The sequence below is a fragment of the Acipenser ruthenus genome, unplaced genomic scaffold (assembly GCF_902713425.1).
Source record: "Acipenser ruthenus unplaced genomic scaffold, fAciRut3.2 maternal haplotype, whole genome shotgun sequence".
Taxonomy (NCBI): domain Eukaryota; kingdom Metazoa; phylum Chordata; class Actinopteri; order Acipenseriformes; family Acipenseridae; genus Acipenser; species Acipenser ruthenus.
In genome coordinates, this window is record NW_026708158.1 from 1 (window position 1) to 21,023 (window position 21,023).

General features: G+C 44.7%; 2 protein-coding genes across 3 annotated transcripts in view; one reads left to right on the top strand and one right to left on the bottom strand.

Annotated features, from left to right (window-relative positions):
- The first annotated feature begins 3,698 nt into the window (after positions 1-3,698).
- Positions 3,699-17,021, top strand: LOC117410173 (calcium-binding protein 2-like). 2 transcript variants are annotated; one of them, XM_059020110.1, is made up of 7 exons: positions 3,699-4,070; positions 8,552-8,770; positions 10,719-10,749; positions 12,745-12,879; positions 14,053-14,162; positions 14,510-14,657; positions 15,332-17,021. In XM_059020110.1, exons 1-7 carry the CDS (start codon positions 4,026-4,028, stop codon positions 15,355-15,357), a joined length of 714 nt encoding a protein of 237 aa, XP_058876093.1. In that variant the 5' UTR covers positions 3,699-4,025; the 3' UTR covers positions 15,358-17,021. The 2 variants fall into 2 exon arrangements, with proteins under 2 accessions (XP_058876093.1, XP_058876094.1); XM_059020111.1 differs by lacking the exon at positions 8,552-8,770 and having other exon boundaries at positions 3,973-4,070.
- A 2,938-nt stretch (positions 17,022-19,959) lies between these two features.
- Positions 19,960-21,023, bottom strand: part of LOC117410205 (catenin delta-1) — a 47,985-nt gene continuing 46,921 nt past the window's right edge. The window contains 1 exon segment of the mRNA XM_059020106.1: positions 19,960-20,407. Within this exon segment, the coding sequence (XP_058876089.1) occupies positions 20,349-20,407 (59 nt within the window). The 3' untranslated portion in view covers positions 19,960-20,348.

Here is a 21,023-nt window from a genome sequence, read left to right on the forward strand (position 1 = left end):
GTAGCTGCTATAGTCAATCAAACACTGTGCTCTAGTCTAGCTGCTATAGTCAATCAAACACTGTGCTCTAGTCTAGCTGCTATAGTCAGCAATCAAACACTGTGCTCTAGTCTAGCTGCTATAGTCAATCAAACACTGCTCTAGTCTAGCTGCTATAGCCAGCAATCAAACACTGTGCCTAGTCTAGCTGCTATAGTTAGCAATCAAACACTGTGCTCTAGTCTAGCTGCTATAGTCAATCAAACACTGCTCTAGTCTAGCTGCTATAGCCAGCAATCAAACACTGTGCTCTAGTCTAGCTGCTATAGTCAATCAAACACTGTGCTCTAGTCTAGCTGCTATAGTCAATCAAACCCTGTGCTCTAGTCTAGCTGCTATAGTCAGCAATCAAACACTGTGCCTAGTCTAGCTGCTATAGTTAGCAATCAAACACTGTGCTCTAGTCTAGCTGCTATAGTCAATCAAACACTGCTCTAGTCTAGCTGCTATAGCCAGCAATCAAACACTGTGCTCCAGTCTAGCTGCTATAGTCAATCAAACACTGTGCTCTAGTCTAGCTGCTATAGTCAATCAAACACTGCTCTAGTCTAGCTGCTGTAGTCAATCAAACACTGTGCTCTAGTCTAGCTGCTATAGTCAATCAAACACTGCTCTAGTCTAGCTGCTGTAGTCAATCAAACACTGTGCTCTAGTCTAGCTGCTATAGTTAGCAAGAGGGAGAGAGAGAGGGGAAAGGGGAGAGAGGGGAAGGTGGAGGGAGGGAGGGAGGGAGGGAGGGGAAGGTGGAGAGAGGGGAAGGTGGGCACGACAAAGTTGAAAAGTATTTTATCATTATTATTATCAGACAACGGGCACGCAGTTCTACACAGGTGGTGTCTGGTTCACTGGTTGGTGTACAGTGTCCTCTGCTGGTCAGTTTGTGGTACTGCAGAAAAGGCAACTTAAAAATAGTACCTTTCATTTCAATATATATTGTTAGAACTCTCTTATACACTCCGTCCCTTTACGACTTCCTGTTATTATTATTATTATTATTATTATTATTATTATTATTATTATTATTATTATTATTATTAATAAACGCTTAATTGACTTTTTAATTTTCAATATGTCTTTTTTTCTTTTCTGAGTTTAATATTATCAAGTAAGTTTGACGTATTTTAGTTAGAAAACTTCAGAACGTTTTTCCACCAATCAGGACGCTCCGTCGCACAGGGGAACGTTCAGGTAGAACGCCCAGGTTTAAATCTTTATTTTTTTTTTTTAAATCCGCCTAACGGAAGAGAAGCCTAACGGTTGAACAGGTAAATAAACAACATTTAAACTAGAGATTTAAAATGCTTTAAAATATATATTTTAAATAACCATACAGACACCGTTTACCGTGTTATGTCCGCTAATAAGTTTATTTTTGGTTTAAATAGCGGGCGTTGTTACAAAACGGACGGATAACGAAAACGCGCTCTCTCAAATTCAAAACATACTTTCTCTCCCTCTCTCTTTCAAATTCAAATTAAAAAAATACTTACTCTCTACATGCATTAATCTAATCTCTCCGCTCCCAATACCCTCAAATCCGTCAATAAAACCGTCAAATATTAATATCCGCTCTCTTTAAAATAGGACGGGGTGGAGTTCAGCCAAGAGTGAAAAAAATGGACTTTTTTTTTTTTTTGGTTTTTCAGAAAATTTCCCATTTTGTTAGACCCCTGTGTTTTAGTAAAAGTGACAAATTTACTGTGTGTCTGACACAGACTGATAGAGATACAGACAGACACACAGATAGACGGACGAGTTGCTGTGAGTGTGGGGGCAGTGAGACAGATGGAGCAGATTGGAGGGAGGGAGGGATGGAGAGAGGGAGGAAGGCTTTGCGATGAGAGGTGAGGTGTTCAGTTATGCGCAGAGTGAAGTGAGGACAAGAGGATAAAACAAAATCAACTGAGAATCACAGCTGTGAGAAAGAGAGAGAGTGTGTCTGTGTCTGTGTGTTTGTCCGAGTGTCGGTGTGTGTGTGTGTGTCTGTGTGAGTGGCAGTGTGTGTCTGTGTGAGTGGCAGTGTGTGTGTGTCTGTCTGTCTGTCTGTCTGTCTGTGTGAGCGTGTCAGTGTGTGTCTTTCTGTCTGAGTGTGTCAGTGTGTGTGTCAGGGTGTGTGTGTGTGTCTCGGTGTGTGTCAGTGTGTCAGGGTGTGTGTGTGTGTCAGTGTGTGTGTCAGAGTGTGTGTGTGTGTGTCAGGGTGTGTGTGTGTGTGTCAGGGTGTGTGTGTGTGTGTGTCAGGGTGTGTGTGTGTCTGTGAGTGTGGCAGTGTGTGTGTGTGTGTCAGGGTGTGTGTGTGTGTCTCGGTGTGTGTCAGTGTGTCAGGGTGTGTGTGTGTGTGTCAGTGTGTGTGTGTATTTTAGTTCTTTGCAGAGCTTTTTTCTCGTTTTGCTGGCAGGACACTAGCTGTGCACAAGATGGCGCTGGTGCTCACTGATATAAAGACAGGGATGTAGACTACATTATAGAAGTCTATGGCAACAAGAACTAAAGAACAGCTCCTGAACTCATAGTCCCCTCTCCTCCTCTCCCCTCTTTCCTCTCCTCTCTCTCCCCTCTCCTCTCTCTCTCTCCCCTCTCTCCTCTCCTTTCTCTCCTCTCTCCTTCTCTCCCCTCTCCTTTCTCCTCTCCCCTCTCTCTCCTCTCTCCCCTCTCCTCTCTCTCTCTCCTCTCCCTCTCCTCTCTCTCTCTCTTTCCTCTCCCCTCCCCTCTCCTCTCTCCCTCCCTCTCCCTCTCCCCTCTCCTCTCTCCCTCCCTCTCCCCCCCTCTCCTCTCCCTCTCCCCTCTCTCTCTCTCCTCTCTTCTCTCCCCTCTCCCCCCTCCTCTCCCCCCTCCTCTCCCTCTCCCTCTCCTCTCTCCCCTCTCCCCTCTCCTCTCCCTCTCCTCTCTCCTCTCTCCTCTCTCTCCTCTCTCTCTCCTCTCTTCTCTCCCCTCTCCCCTCTCCTCTCCTCTCTCCTCCTCCCCCTCCTCTCCCCTCTCCCCTCTCCTCTCTCCTCTCTCTCCTCTCTCCTCTCCCCTCTCCCCCTCTTCCCCTCCCCCCCCCCTCCCCCCCTCCCCCCTCTCCTCTCCCCTCCTCTCTCCTCTCTCTTGTAATTTCCTCTGTTCTCTAGCTGGTTGTTGTTCTCCCTGGTATTAGAGCTGGATCTTTTAATCCTGTGGCTGCTTGCTGAATGCTTTTTAAGCAATTGAATTTGCCAGCCTTTACACCACTGTACAGTGTCCTGCCTGTCTGTCTGTCTGTCTGTCTATCAAATTCAAATTCAAACTGGCTTTATTAGCATGACAGGCGTGATCCAGTGTTGCCAAAGCATTTCAACACACACCTCTATCTATGCCTGTCTGTCTGTCTGTCTGGAGGGGAGAGGTTGTTAAGACCACAGACCAAACAAATCCATTTCAGCCCTTTACCCTGTCTTGATCCCTTCTCTTCCTCCCTCTCTCTCTCCATTTCTTCCCTCTCTCCCTACCCCTGCCTTCCCCCATATTTCTCTGCCTCTTCTCCCCTCTACCTCCCTCTCCCTCTCTTTCTCTCTAATCCTAAACGAAAAAGGATTAAACTGTCCCATGCTTCTCTCCCAAATTAATTTTCTCTCGCTATCCCCCTCTCTCTATCCCCCCCCCCCCTCTCTCTCTCCCTCTCTCTCTCTCTCTCTGGTAACAGACTGGTCTTTTGCTCTGAACAGCAGGATTAGACGAATGTGAAAAAAAAACCAAGAGAAATAAAACGAGAGCAAAGACTGAATCGAAAGACAGCGAAACAATTGAGAATATTTTCTTTTAAACCTCAAATTCAAATTTTTGTGTTTTGTTTTTTTTAAAAGCAGGGCAGAGCAGTCAGGGTTTTATAAAAATGTACAAATCGAGACAGACTGACGGCCTGAACTGTGCGAAGTTTATATAACATAAGGGAGAGAGGGAGAGAGAGAGGGAGAGAGAGAGAGAGGGAGAGAGAGAGGGAGAGAGGGAGAGAGAGAGAGAGGGAGAGAGGGATGGGTAACTGTACCAAATCATCAATGAAGAACAAACTACAAAAGGTAAGAATTATTTCAGCAAAGTTTGTAAAAAAAAATGTGTACGCGTGTGTGTGTGTGTGTCAGTGTGTCAGGGTGTGTGAGTGTGTCAGTGTGTGTGTGTGTCAGTGTGTGTGTGTGTGTGTCTGTGTCAGTGTGTGTGTGTCTGTGTGTCAGTGTGTGTGTGTCTGTGCGTCAGTGTGTGTGTCTGTGCGTCAGTGTGTGTGTGTTTGTGTGTCTGTGTGTGTGTGTGTGTGTCTGTGTGTCAGTGTGTGTGTGTCTGTGCATCAGTGTGTGTGTGTTTGTGTCAGTGTGTGTGTCTGTGTGTCAGTGTGTGTGTGTCAGTGTGTGTGTGTTTGTGTGTCAGTGTGTGTGTGTCAGTGTGTGTGTCTGTGTGTCAGTGTGTGTGTCTGTGTGTCAGTGTGTCTGTGCGTCAGTGTGTGTGTCAGTGTGTGTGTGTTTGTGTGTCAGTGTGTGTGTCTGTGTGTCAGTGTGTGTGTCTGTGTGTGTCAGTGTGTGTGTCTGTGTGTCAGTGTGTGTGTGTCAGTGTGTGTGTCAGTGTGTGTGTGTCAGTGTGTGTGTGTCTGTGTGTCAGTGTGTGTGTCTGTGTGTGTCAGTGTGTGTGTCTGTGTGTCAGTGTGTGTGTGTCAGTGTGTGTGTCAGTGTGTGTGTGTCAGTGTGTGTGTGTCTGTGCGTCAGTGTGTGTGTGAGCCCCATAGCACAGCAAAATAAATACATAAACACTATTATAATACTAATCAGAGTTGCTATCAGCGATCAATAATCTAATAGATCACCAGACAGTTAATAATGAGCAATAATCAATACATTGAGAGTGATTTAGTATTGAGGAGCAAAGTGAAGCCTCTTCAAGAAATACACCTGGAAACCTCGACACATACAGATCCGGACAAAGGCTTAGCAGCACCTCGAATTTAGGGTTGAGACTCATTAAAAAAAACAAAAACACAAAGTACATGAACATAATTTAAATAATTTATTTAACATCATGTGATCAAAATAAACTACAAAATGATATCGCAACAGTCTACCGGAAGCCATAATAGCAGTACAGTAGTATTTCATGTTAGATTTGTTAGGGTGTGGAATTCAATATGTTAACAAGGGAACATTATTCAGCAGCTTTCATTGGACTCTATGAAGCTGAGGGAGTTCATTCTATATAGAGGGGGTGGAATTCAATATGTTAACAAGGGAACATTATTCAGCAGCTTTCATTGGACTCTATGAAGCTGAGGGAGTTCATTCTATATAGAGGGGGTGGAATTCAATATGTTAACAAGGGAACATTATTCAGCAGCTTTCATTGGACTCTATGAAGCTGAGGGAGTTCATTCTATATAGAGGGGGTGGAATTCAATATGTTAACAAGGGAACATTATTCAGCAGCTTTCATTGGACTCTATGAAGCTGAGGGAGTTCATTCTATATAGAGGGTGTGGAATTCAATATGTTGACAAGGTATCATTATTCAGCAGCTTTCATTGGACTCTATGAAGCTGAGGGAGTTCATTCTATATAGAGGGGGTGGAATTCAATATGTTAACAAGGGAACATTATTCAGCAGCTTTCATTGGACTCTATGAAGCTGAGGGAGTTCATTCTATATAGAGGGGGTGGAATTCAATATGTGCAAAGAAGAGCGACCAGAATTATCCCGGGTTTAAAAGGCATGTCGTATGCAGACAGGCTAAAAGAATTGAATCTGTTCAGTCTTGAACAAAGAAGACTACGCGGCGATCTGATTCAAACATTCAAAATCCTAAAAGGTATAGACAATGTCGACCCAGGGGACTTTTTTGACCTGAAAAAAGAAACAAGGACCAGGGGTCACAAATGGAGATTAGATAAAGGGGCATTCAGAACAGAAAATAGGAGGCACTTTCTTTACACAGAATTGTGAGGGTCTGGAACCAACTCCCCAGTAATGTTGTTGAAGCTGACACCCTGGGATCCTTCAAGAAGCTGCTTGATGAGATTCTGGGATCAATAAGCTACTAACAACCAAACGAGCAAGATGGGCTGAATGGGGCCTCCTCTCGTTTGGAAACTTTCTTATGTTCTTATGTTCTAGTAATTATCAACAGATTACCTTAAATAATCAGTAATCTGTAGATTACTTATATTATTATTATTATTATTATTACGAGCAAAAGTAATTTCAAAGTAATCAGTAATATATTGCTTCTGTCCGAAAGTAATCTGTAAACCCATTACATTTTGTGATAAGTAATCTGTGCTATATTGCTTTTATTAGGAACATGCCTGCTACTGATGAGATACAATTGGCAATTAACACAGAAGTGCCTCAGATTAGAGCTGTATGAAAAAACTAGGACAGCTGCAAAGCAGAATAATACAAACAGAAATAATCCGATAATGTCTCGTTTTAAATAAAAGCTTTCGAAAACTATAAAACCCTATCAAGAGATATTCCAGTCAGCAATCCCCAAACACTGTGCTCTAGTCTAGCTGCTATAGTCAGCAATCAAACACTGTGCTCTAGTCTAGCTGCTATAGTCAGCAATCAAACACTGCTCTAGTCTAGCTGCTATAGTCAATCAAACACTGTGCTCTAGTCTAGCTGCTATAGTCAATCAAACACTGTGCTCTAGTCTAGCTGCTATAGTCAGCAATCAAACACTGTGCTCTAGTCTAGCTGCTATAGTCAATCAAACACTGTACTCTAGTCTAGCTGCCATAGTCAATCAAACACTGCTCTAGTCTAGCTGCTGTAGTCAGCAATCAAACACTGTGCTCTAGTCTAGCTGCTATAGTCAATCAAACACTGTGCTCTAGTCTAGCTGCTATAGTCAGCAATCAAACACTGTGCTCTAGTCTAGCTGCTATAGTCAATCAAACACTGCTCTAGTCTAGCTGCTATAGTCAATCAAACACTGCTCTAGTCTAGCTGCTATAGTCAATCAAACACTGCTCTAGTCTAGCTGCTGTAGTCAATCAAACACTGTGCTCTAGTCTAGCTGCTATAGTCAATCAAACACTGTTCTCTAGTCTAGCTGCTATAGTCAATCAAACACTGTACTCTAGTCTAGCTGCTATAGTCAATCAAACACTGTGCACTAGTCTAGCTGCTATAGTCAATCAAACACTGTGCTCTAGTCTAGCTGCTACAGCCAGTCAAACACTGTGCTTTAGTCTAGCTGCTACAGTCAATCAAACACTGTGCTCTAGTCTAGCTGCTATAGTCAGTCAAACACTGTGCTCTAGTCTAGCTGCTATAGTCAATCAAACACTGCTCTAGTCTAGCTGCTATAGTCAATCAAACACTGTGCTCTAGTCTAGCTGCTATAGTCAGCAATCAAACACTGCTCTAGTCTAGCTGCTATAGTCAATCAAACACTGTACTCTAGTCTAGCTGCTATAGTCAGCAATCAAACACTGTGCTCTAGTCTAGCTGCTATAGTCAGCAATCAAACACTGTGCTCTAGTCTAGCTGCTATAGTCAAACACTGTGCTCTAGTCTAGCTGCTATAGTCAATCAAACACTGCTCTAGTCTAGCTGCTATAGTCAATCAAACACTGTGCTCTAGTCTAGCTGCTATAGTCAATCAAACACTGCTCTAGTCTAGCTGCTATAGTCAGCAATCAAACACTGTGCTCTAGTCTAGCTGCTATAGTCAATCAAACACTGCTCTAGTCTAGCTGCTATAGTCAATCAAACACTGCTCTAGTCTAGCTGCTATAGTCAATCAAACACTGTGCTCTAGTCTAGCTGCTATAGTCAGTCAAACACTGCTCTAGTCTAGCTGCTATAGTCAATCAAACACTGTAATCTAGTCTAGCTGCTATAGTCAATCAAACACTGTGCTCTAGTCTAGCTGCTACAGCCAGTCAAACACTGTGCTTTAGTCTAGCTGCTACAGTCAATCAAACACTGTGCTCTAGTCTAGCTGCTATAGTCAGTCAAACACTGTGCTCTAGTCTAGCTGCTATAGTCAATCAAACACTGTGCTCTAGTCTAGCTGCTATAGTCAATCAAACACTGTGCTCTAGTTTAGCTGCTATAGTCAGCAATTAAACACTGTGCTCTAGTCTAGCTGCTATAGTCAATCAAACACTGTGCTCTGTATTACCTGGCTGTGTGTATAGCTGTGTGACCTGGCTGTGTGTATAGCTGTGTGACCTGGCTGTGTGTATAGCTGTATTACCTGGCTGTGTGTATAGCTGTATGACCTGGCTGTGTGTATAGCTGTATTACCTGGCTGTGTGTATAGCTGTGTGACCTGGCTGTGTGTATAGCTGTATTACCTGGCTGTGTGTATAGCTGTGTGTATAGCTGTATTACCTGGCTGTGTGTATAGCTGTGTGACCTGGCTGTGTGTATAGCTGTGTGACCTGGCTATGTGTATAGCTGTGTGTATAGCTGTGTGACCTAGCTGTGTGTATAGCTGTGTGACCTGGCTGTGTGTATAGCTGTATTACCTGGCTGTGTGTATAGCTGTATTACCTGGCTGTGTGTATAGGGCTCGGTCGAGGGAGGAGGGGTCCTGACTGCTGCGATGGGGGGTGTGGCCTCTCGCATGGAGAGGGCGGAACCCGGCGAGGGGGAGGAGTTGGGGGAGGAGTCAGAGCGGGAGTTCGCTGAGCCGCTGTGTACGCTGGTTCAGAACTGCACCATGCTGCACGGACTCGCGGGTCCAGCCTGCATCTTCCTGCGGCATGGCTTCGGTCAGGCACAGCTCGTACGTACAGAACCATCGATACCATCATAACCATCGAGAAACACGACCCCCTCCCCCCTCTGCACAGCACACACACACACACACAACCATGCATACCATCATAACCATCGAGAAACACGACCCCCTCCCCCCTCTGCACAGCTCACACACACACACACAACCATGCATACCATCATAACCATCGAGAAACACGACCCCCTCCCCCCTCTGCACAGCTCACACACACACACAACCATGCATACCATCATAACCATCGAGAAACACGACCCCCTCCCCCCTCTGCACAGCTCACACACACACACAACCATGCATACCATCTATCCATCTGTCTGTCTGTATGTATGTTTGTAAACTTTACTAATGTATTTTTCTTGTGTTTTCCCCTTTGCAACACAACGCCTAATTATGTATTATTATTTTATTATTGTTATTTTATCACACACACACACAGAGACATACACTGAGACACACAGAGGCACACACACCCTGAGACACACACACAAACTTACTGAGACACACAGAGGCACACACACCCTGAGACACACACACAAACTCACTGACACACACACACACACTCACACACTGAGACACACACACAAACTCACTGAGATACACACACAAACTCACTGACACACACACACACACACACACACACTGAGACACACACACAAACTCACTGAGATACACACACAAACTCACTGACACACACACACACACACACACACTGAGACACACACACAAACTCACTGAGACACACACACAAACTCACTGAGATACACACACAAACTCACTGACACACACACACACACACACACACCCTGAGACACACACACAAACTCACTGACACACACACAAACTCACTGACACACACACACACACTCACACACTGAGACACACACACACTCACACACTGAGACACACACACAAACTCACTGAGACACACACACACACACACACACACACACACACAGAGGTGTGGTAAAGCATATGGAAGCATTGTAAAGCACAGAGAGGTCTGGTAAAGCATAGGGAAGCATTGTAAAGCAGAGAGAGGTCTGGTAAAGCATAGGGAAGCATTGTAAAGCACAGAGAGGTGTGGTAAAGCATAGGGAAGCATTGTAAAGCACAGAGAGGTGTGGTAAAGCATAGGGAAGCATTGTAAAGCACAGAGAGGTGTGGTAAAGCATAGGGAAGCATTGTAAAGCACAGAGAGGTCTGGTAAAGCATAGGGAAGCATTGTAAAGCACAGAGAGGTCTGGTAAAGCATAGGGAAGCATTGTAAAGCACAGAGAGGTCTGGTAAAGCATAGGGAAGCATTGTAAAGCACAGAGAGGTCTGGTAAAGCATAGGGAAGCATTGTAAAGCACAGAGGTCTGGTAAAGCATAGGGAAGCATTGTAAAGCACAGAGAGGTCTGGTAAAGCATAGGGAAGCATTGTAAAGCACAGAGAATCAATCAATAACACTCTGAGGGAACGATGGGTAATATTGTGAAAAGGGAAAGGAGATACAGGCAGAAACAAGAGCAGCAATCTCATTGGAAGGGAGTGCTCAAGGACTGGGATTGGAAGACATCTGATCTCATTCATCACTGAGCTCCATGTGTGCAGCACGTATCCAAATCTATGAAACTGCTCACACCCACCACACTTAAAGACTAAAAGAAGCAGGGTTAAAGAAAAGGGCTTCATACCAGGAGGTTCAAATCCTGTGTGTGACCCTGAGCAAGTCACTGAACTTCCTTGTGCTCCATCCTTCAGGATGAGACGTCAAACAAACGAGCTCCTATTGGAAGTGACTCTGCAGCAGCAGCAGCAGTTGTTGATGATGCAGAGTTCACCCCCCTAGTCTCTGCAAGTCGCTTTGGATAAAAGCGTCTGCTGAAGGACTCATTCATAATAATCAACTAAACTGTGTTTGTGTGTCTGTCCCGCTTTGATGTTTTACAGGACAGGGAGCTGCGACCTGAGGAAATCGAAGGTAAGGAAAGAATATTATTACACTATGTAACACAATTTTTGTTCCTGGGTAGTAACTGTTATTTCCTAATTGCTTATGCCTCAAAAGTATAGAAAATGGCTATTATTCCCCACAAACTTTGCTTTTGTGACCAGGACAGTGATATTTTGAAATTTACCTATTTCCAATGAGAAAACGGGTGAATTTGTGTCTTTTCGTTCACATAAAGTCAGAAAAAAACAACATATGAATCCAAATTAACATGTATTTATACTAAAGTAATACAAAAATGACTACAAAAGATTTAGAAGTGAGTAGTTTTTCGAGATTTACGATTATACTGTAAATCACTTTCACGAATGAGCCCCCAAATGTAGTCTCCCATCATGTTCTCGTTATACTGTCCTTGGTAGCGGCGTTCAAAGTCCAGTATATCCTGGTGGAAGCGCTCGCTTTGCTCCTCCGAGTACGCTCCCATGTTCTCCTTGATGTTATCAAGATGAGCATCAAGGATATGGACTTTGAGGGACATCCTACAGCCCATTGTGCCGTAGTTCTTCACCAGAGTCTCAACCAGCTCCACATAGTTTTCGGCCTTGTGATTGCCCAGGAAGCCCCGAACCACTGCGACAAAGCTGTTCCAAGCCGCTTTCTCCTTACTAGTGAGCTTCTTGGGGAATTCATTGCACTCCAGGATCTTCTTTATCTGTGGTCCGACGAAGACACCGGCTTTGACCTTTGCCTCAGACAGCTTAGGGAAGAAGTCTTGAAGGTAATTGAAGGCTGCCGACTCCTTATCTAGAGCTCTGACAAATTGTTTCATAAGGCCCAATTTGATGTGCAGTGGTGGCATCAGCACCTTCCGGGGGTCTACCAGTGGCTCCCACTTGACGTTGTTCCTCCCTACAGAGAACTTGGTCCGCTGTGGCCAGTCCCGCCTGTGGTAGTGCGCCTTGGTGTCCCTGCTGTCCCAAAGGCAAAGATAGCAGGGAAACTTGGTAAAACCGCCTTGGAGACCCATCAGGAATGCCACCATTTTGAAGTCTCCTATGACCTCCCAGCCTTACTCATCATACTTCAAGGCGTCCAGCAAGGTCTTGATATGTATCCACTTAGGCAGCTGGAACTAAACTGAACTGGTGGGCTTAAGGCCCCTGTATTTATACTACTATTTATATTACTGGAAAGTTCTAGAAAGTTCTAGAAGTTATTCCAAGTTTACTCAGCACTGAATCTATCTGGAATGTTCTGGAAAATAGGTAAATTTCAAAATATCACTGTCCTGATCACAAAAGCAAAGTTTGTGGGGAATAATAGCCATTTTCTATACTTTTGAGGCATAAGCAATTAGGAAATAACACTTACTACCCAGGAACAAAAAAAAAAAAAAAATTGTTACACGGTGTTATTATTACTATTATTATTATTATTATTATTATTATTATTATTGGTTTTGGACATGTCTAGGGAAGCGCTTGTCTGATTGTGATGAACGCATCAGAATCGTTCCTCTGTCTGTCAGGCATCACTATATTTATATATAGTCCATTAGTATTTCATGTTATATTTTCAAAATGTTACATTTTTCAATGTCACTTTTTTCTGTTAAGTATCTGGGAAACTATAAAAAGCGCTGGGTGTGGAATTCAATATGTTAACAAGGGAACATTATTCAGCAGCTTTCATTGGACTCTATGAAGCTGAGGGAGTTCATTCTATATAGAGGGGGTGGAATTCAATATGTTAACAAGAGAACATTATTCAGCAGCTTTCATTGGACTCTATGAAGCTGAGGGAGTTCATTCTAGAGGGGGATGATGATGCTAAATAGCCAGCGCCCTCTAATGGTCTGTCTCTCGAGTTTTGTTTTGCTGGCAATCCACAAGATGTGCACTAGATGGCGTTGTGAATGTGTAGTTGAGTTTTGTGTTTCAGAGCTGAAGGAGGCATTCAGGGAGTTTGATAAGGAGCCTGTGTGATTAAGAGGACTCTGTGAATGTTAGTTTTGTGTTTCAGAGCTGAAGGAGGCGTTTAAGGAGTTTGATAAGAACCGCAAGGGCTTCGTCAGCTGCAAGGACCTGGGGGAGTGCATGAGGACCATGGGATACATGCCCACTGAGATGGAGCTGATCGAACTGAGCCAGCAGATCAGTGAGAGACACACACACACACACACTGAGCCAGCAGATCAGTGAGAGACACACACACACTGAGCCAGCAGATCAGTGAGAGACACACACACACACACACACTGAGCCAGCAGATCAGTGAGAGACACGCACACACACTGAGCCAGATCAGTGAGAGACACACACACACTGAGCCAGCAGATCAGTGAGAGACACACACACACACACTCTGAGCCAGCAGATCAGTGAGAGACACGCACACACACACACTGAGCCAGCAGATCAGTGAGAGACACACACACTGAGCCAGCAGATCAGTGAGAGACACACACACACACACACACACACACACTGAGCCAGCAGATCAGTGAGAGACACACACACACTGAGCCAGCAGATCAGTGAGAGACACACACACACACACACACACACACACACTGAGCCAGCAGATCAGTGAGAGACACGCACACACACTGAGCCAGATCAGTGAGAGACACACACACACTGAGCCAGCAGATCAGTGAGACACGCACACACACACACTGAGCCAGCAGATCAGTGAGAGACACACACTGAGCCAGCAGATCAGTGAGAGACACACACACACACACACACACACACACACTGAGCCAGCAGATCAGTGAGAGACACGCACACACACTGAGCCAGATCAGTGAGAGACACACACACACTGAGCCAGCAGATCAGTGAGAGACACACACACACACACTCTGAGCCAGCAGATCAGTGAGAGACACGCACACACACACACTGAGCCAGCAGATCAGTGAGAGACACACACACTGAGCCAGCAGATCAGTGAGAGACACACACACACACACTGAGCCAGCAGATCAGTGAGAGACACACACACACACTGAGCCAGCAGATCAGTGAGAGACACACACACACACACACTGAGCCAGCAGATCAGTGAGAGACACGCACACACTGAGCCAGCAGATCTGTGAGAGATACGCACACACACACTGAGCCAGCAGATCAGTGAGAGACACACACACACTGAGCCAGCAGATCAGTGAGAGACACACACACACTGAGCCAGCAGATCTGTGAGAGATACGCACACACACACTGAGCCAGCAGATCTGTGACAGACACACACACGGGGGGGGGGGTGGACACAGACACAGTGTGTGTTGTTTCTGATGCAGTTCCTCCTCCTCTCCTCTAGGTGGCGGGAAGGTGGATTTCGATGACTTTGTGGAGCTGATGGGCCCCAAGATGCTGGCAGAGACTGCGGACATGATCGGGGTGAAGGAGCTGAGGGACGCCTTCAGACAGGTACCCTGCACCCTGACCCCTAAAACCTGCACTCTGACCCTTACGCCCTACACCCTACACACTGAACCCAGTCCACTACACCCTGCACACTATGCCCTGCACCCAGTCCACTACACAATACACACTACACCCTGAACCCTGACCCCTACACCCAGTCCACTACACATTGTACCCTGCACCCAGTCCACTACACCCTGAAACCTGACCCCTACACCCTACACCCAGTCCACTACAGCAACACCCTGCACAAAGTCCACTACACCAACCACCCTACACCCAGTCCACTACACACTACACCCTGCACACTGTAACTTACACCCTGCACCCCCTCTCTGTGTCTCTGTCAGTTTGACTCTAACAAGGACGGTCAGATCAGCACAGCGGAGCTCAGAGAAGCCATGAAGAAGCTGATGGGGCAGCAACTGAACCCCCGAGAGATCGACGAGATCGTGAAGGACGTGGATCTGAACGGAGACGGGCTGGTCGACTTCGAGGGTGAGAGAGGAGAGAGGGGAGAGAGAGAGGAGAGGGGAGAGAGAGGGGGAGGAGAGGGGAAGAGAAGGAGAGGAGAGAGAGGGGGAGGAGAGGGGGGAGGAGAGGAAAAGAGAGATCGTGAAGGACGTGGATCTGAACGGAGACGGGCTGGTCAACTTCGAGGGTGAGAGAGAGGGAGAGGGAGGGAGAGAAGAGATTGTGAAGGATGTGGATCTGAACGGAGACGGGCTGGTCGACTGAGGGTGAGAGAGGGAGGGGAGAGAGAGGAGAGAGGTAGAGAGGGGGATGAGAGGGGAGAGAGGGAGAGGAGAGGAGAGGAGGAGATCGTGAAGGACTTGGATCTGAACGGAGACGGGCTGGTCGACTTCCAGGGTGAGAGAGAGGGAGAGAGGAGAGGGGAGGGAAGAGAGAGGGGGGGAGAGAGGGGAGGAGAGATTGTGAAGGACGTGGATCTGAACGGAGACGGGCTGGTCGACTTCGAGGGTGAGAGAGGGGGAGAGATGGGAGAGAGGAGGAGAGAGAAGAGAGAGATTGTGAAGGACAGGGATCTGAACGCGCTGGTCGGCACCTGAAATCAAATGGTCTTTATTGCTGCAAATTTACAGAAATACTGAGCATGTTATATCACTATAAACCCCCATTTCTCCTCTCTCTCTCTCTCTCTCTCCTTCCAGAGTTTGTGCGCATGATGTCTCGCTGAGTCCCCAGTCTGTCTGTCTCAATCTGGGGGGGGACAAACACATCTGGACAACGTCCAACACTGGAAACCAGGGACTGACACGAGAGAGAGAGAGAGACCCAGACATGCAAAACACAATTCTGAACTTTTATCTTTAGACACAAGTATTTTATTCCATCTTATTTATTCCACATCGTGTTTCTTAACACTGTTTTATTGTTTTTCTGTGCGGTGGGGCTGGCTCCAGTCTCGCAGTCAAGAAACTGGCGCCATGTTGGCTCCTGTAGCAGCCGCTGCTTGTGCTAAACTATAGGCATCTTGAGCCAAAATGGCCACCGCCGGTCTGCAGTTTCATCTCATCTGCAGGAGTGTCGAGAAGCGCCCCCTCTGGTGGCTAACGTCTGCCATTGCAAGGTAGAATCCGTTATTGTAGAACACTCTGTTTCAGGGGCGAGAGGAGAGGGATTCTGTTTACAGGTTCGTGCAGGTCTGCTCGTTTTCAGGGTCCTCTCTGTGTTTAACGAGAGCCTGTCTAAGCAAGATCGGTCTTTTAATATCGACCACAGCCCATAATACTCCTCAGCACCACACTGGAGACGGCAGCTGTTTACAGAGCTCAAAAATAAACAGAAATGCACCGGATTCAACACACAGGGGAACAAATCCCAGCTCAGCCTCTGACTCCCTGTGTGTGTGTGAGACTCTGAGCAAGTCACTGAACCTCCTTGTGCTCCGTCCTTCAGGATGAGACGTCAAACAAACAAGCTCCTATTGGAAGTGACTCTGCAGCAGCCACTGACTCCCTGTGTGTGTGTGTGTGACCCTGAGCAAGTCACTGAACCTCCTTGTGCTCCATCCTTCAGGATGAGACGTCAAACAAACGAGCTCCTATTGGAAGTGACTCTGCAGCAGCAGCAGCAGCAGTTGTTGATGATGCAGAGTTCACCCCCCTAGTCTCTGGAAGTCTCTTTGGATAAAAGCGTCTGCTGAATGACCTAAATAATAAAGACAAGCGACCAGCTCACTTGTGGCTCAAACCTGTTGATAGAATCCCCCTCTCTCACAGACCCGCTGGGATTTCCTTACGCTGTGTGGGGCGAGTGTTCCACATGAATGAGAGCAGCATTTTAAAACTGGCAGCATCTCCAACTCTGGTCAAAAGTCTTGCATCATCACCCTCTAGAATGAAAGCTGCTGAATAATGTTCCCTTGTTAACATATTGAATTCCACCCCCTCTATATAGAATGAACTCACTCAGCTTCATAGAGTCCAATGAAAGCTGCTGAATAATGTTCCCTTGTTAACATACTGAATTCCACACCCTCTATATAGAATGAACTCCCTCAGCTTCATAGAGTCCAATGAAAGCTGCTGAATAATGTTCCCTTGTTAACATATTGAATTCCACCCCCTCTATATAAAATGAACTCCCTCAGCTTCATAGAGTCCAATGAAAGCTGCTGAATAATGCTCCCTTGTTAACATATTGAATTCCACACCCAGCACTTTGTATAGTTTTCCCATCTACTTAAACAAAAAAACTGACGTTGAAAAATGTGACATTTCAAAATCCAACATGAAGTACTACTGTACTACGATCATGGGTTCCGGTAGACTTTTTTTGTGATATCAGTTTGTAGTTTCTTTGTTCAGAAGATGTTAAATAAAAAGTATTTAAAATTTATGTTGATATAGTTTCTTTTTGGGCTCACAATCCTGTTCAGTTTGACGCTACAATATAATCCCCCCTTCTTGGTGTCTGTGTTAGTTTACTACATTCTGAAAAGAGTTTGGTTTCATTAAAGCTGCAGACAGACACACAGTAGGAATTGTATTGAGTTTCCTAAAATATAATTTTTACTCCACTTGTATTTGAATGTGAAACCTGAGTTATACATGCGCTGTGTGATTTTCATGATTAATTTATATTAATTTAATATATATATATAAATATATAATCTATCTAGCACAATGTTAACAGGAGCAACAATAAAAGTGTGTTAATGTAAATAGTCTGCATTTGTGTATTAACAGTAACTACAGCAGCTAGACTAGAGCATTGTTTGATTGACTATAGCAGCTAGACTAGAGCACAGTGTTTGATTGACTATAGCAGCTAGACTAGAGCACAGTGTTTGATTGACTATAGCAGCTAGACTAGAGCATTGTTTGATTGACTATAGCAGCTAGACTAGAGCACAGTGTTTGATTGACTATAGCAGCTAGACTAGAGCACAGTGTTTGATTGACTATAGCAGCTAGACTAGAGCACAGTGTTTGATTGACTATAGCAGCTAGACTAGAGCACAGTGTTTGATTGACTATAGCAGCTAGACTAGAGCACAGTGTTTGATTGACTATAGCAGCTAGACTAGAGCACAGTGTTTGATTGACTAGAGCAGCTAGACTAGAGCACAGTGTTTGATTGACTAGAGCAGCTAGACTAGAGCACAGTGTTTGATTGACTAGAGCAGCTAGACTAGAGCACAGTGTTTGATTGACTATAGCAGCTAGACTAGAGCACAGTGTTTGATTGACTATAGCAGCTAGACTAGAGCACAGTGTTTGACTATAGCAGCTAGATTAGAGCAGCGTTTGACTCCGTAGCAGCCGAAACATTTCATATTTCTATAAAAAGAAAGATTCGTTCCACTCCGAGAAAAAATCTTTATTTATAAAAACAATATTGCTAAGATTACATCAAAGTAAAATTTTCAACTTTCATACAAAGAGCGGAATAGAAAGATTCGATCTGTTCATTATTACAGAAAACAAAAGAAAAAAAGAAAAAAAAGTGACTTAATTCTGAACAAGGAATAATTAGTGGTAATGTTTAAGTAGAAATGATATTTAGTGTCATCACAGAAGCACCCTCCCACTAACACCCAAATAAACGAAACAAACAAGAGGATTGAATATCACGCAGCAACGCTCTCCCTTCGGAGCAGGGATATTAAAGGCTTGAAATCTGTCTGAAATAAGGTGGCTGTGAATAATGCAAACTACTGAGCTCCTCGAACCCGCTGCAGCCCAGCACCCTAACCACTGAGCTCCTCGAACCCGCTGCCTTCCACACTGCAGCCCAGCACCCTAACCACTGAGCTCCTCAAACCCGCTGCCTTCCACACTGCAGCCCAGCACCCTAACCACTGAGCTCCTCGAACCCACTGCCTTCCACACTGCAGCCCAGCACCCTAACCACTGAGCTCCTCAAACCCGCTGCCTTCCACACTGCAGCCCAGCACCCTAACCACTGAGCTCCTCGAACCCGCTGCCTTCCACACTGCAGCCCAGCACCCTAACCACTGAGCTCCTCAAACCCGCTGCCTTCCAAGCTAACAGTATGTTCTGCAGATTCATTGAAAAGTGTAAAAATAGGTCAATATTTCTCAGCCACGACCAATTTTATGTTTACAGTATTTTGGCAACGCTCAGGACTGCAAGATATGGAAATACACACAATTAATTTTAAAATTAAAATTGGCACAAAACCTGACGGTCATTCTAAATGAGAGGACTGCCATCTCTAAACTGCTCGAGTCAAAACGAAAAAAGTGCAACTAGGAACTCAGTTTATTTTTTTATATTATTTTTTGATTAAAAAAAAATGTGTACATCGAATTATTTTTTTTTCCCTTCAAAATTTGAAAGAAAAACAAACACACAACCGTTTAATTAGCAATGATTGATTAGGGTGAGAATCGCTGCTCATTTGTTTGATGAGTAAAAAAAACAAATGACTAAAAAACAACATCACAAAAAAAAGATTGTCTCCCTCAAAAAATGTACATTTTAAACCCCCCTCCCCCCAAAGAACACTCCTCCCGAAGTACATTTTAAACCCCCCTCCCCCCCCCCTCCCCCCGCTTCAATTTCTAAACCGACCCCCCCCCCCCCCCCCCAGCAGAGATTCAGGTTTGAATCCGCAGCAGAGAAAATACAAGCGAGATCATTCCATTCACCGCGTTTCACTAGAACACAGAGAGAGAGAGAGAGAGAGAGAGAGAGAGAGAGAGAACATAGAAAGATGAGAAGGTAAAGAAAGAAAAGGAGAGAAAGGGAAGGAAAGAAAGGAGAGAGAGGAGATTGATGAGACAAGTGTCGCTTTTTTTTAAACCAGCCGATATCCTCGCGGGTCTGAATTATTTATTTATTTATTTTTTAACTAGTTTTATTTTTTAATTCCCTCTTTTGCAGATCGATGCAAAGTGCTTCAAGTCTCTCAAAAACAAATCCTAACGCTCGGCAGGTGAAAGTGATTCTCACAACGCAGAGTTTCTGATCTGGCGGCACATCAAACTGAACTGAACTTGATGTGTTGAAAGTTTAATAACCCCCATCCTCCTCACACACACACTCACATTTCTCCTGCTGTTTTACTTTTAGAAAAATACTTCCTTAAATGTTATTTAAATTTTAGAAAATGGCAAAAAATGGCCAAACCTCTCCTGCTAAACGTAAAACGTTTAGGTTTTGCTGCCCCCTACAGGAGAGACGCTTCTTTGCCACGCAGAGGAGAGATTACATGCATTACCACACACTGAGCAGTAGGGGGCACTGTGGGCAAAAACATTACTCAAGTCACTAATAAAACATTAAAAAAAAACGCTTTCAAACACAAGAACCTTTATGTTTTTACTTGATAATGAAAAGAAATAAAAAAAACACACATTTTAAAATCAATTTCTTTAAACCCATTATAATAATTATATAAAGTACAATTCTGCATCGGATATTGCCTCCCTCTGGTGGCTGCAGTCGGTACTGCAGCTGCTCAAATTACCTCACTGGTTTCATGACCCTGGGTGGTCGGCTGCAATCGGACGATATATTTTTTGGGGGGGGTGGGGATCTTAGGAGAGAGAGATTTTTCTTCTTGAATGAAACAGACAGAATGGCTCCCCCTCCTTTGAATCTCCAGTCCTGCCTCTGTTTCTTGTATTTTTCTGTATTATTAATTTCTTGGTTATTTTACGCTGGATCGATCACACGCTCTCTCTCATGCCAGTTCCTAGCGGCAGTGGGATTGGATTGACAAATCTCTCTGGGAGATGAAGATTATTAGTTTTTCTGTGAAAAGAAAACAAAATAAAAATTAGCACCATTTGGACATCTTAACATTTAAAAATTGTATTAAATTTACAGAACAAGCGTTCCCTTCAGTCCCTGAAAATCATTACTGTGAGCGAGGGGATATATTTCTATAGAGTTTAGAGTCTATCTCCACTGTGTGAGAGTCAATGTGCAGCGTGTGTGAGCGAGGGGATATATTTCTATAGAGTTTAGAGTCTATCTCCGCTGTGTGAGAGTCAATGTGCAGCGTGTGTGAGCGAGGGGATATATTTCTATAGAGTTTAGAGTCTATCTCCACTGTGTGAGAGTCAATGTGCAGCGTGTGTGAGCGAGGGGATGTATTTCTATAGAGTTTAGAGTCTATCTCCACTGTGTGAGTGTCACTGTGCAGCGTGTGTGAGCGAGGGGATGTATTTCTATAGAGTTTAGAGTCTATCTCCACTGTGTGAGAGTCAATGTGCAGCGTGTGTGAGCGAGGGGATATATTTCTATAGAGTTTAGAGTCTATCTCCACTGTGTGAGAGTCAATGTGCAGCGTGTGAGAGCGAGGGGATGTATTTCTATAGAGTTTAGAGTCTATCTCCACTGTGTGAGAGTCAATGTGCAGCGTGTG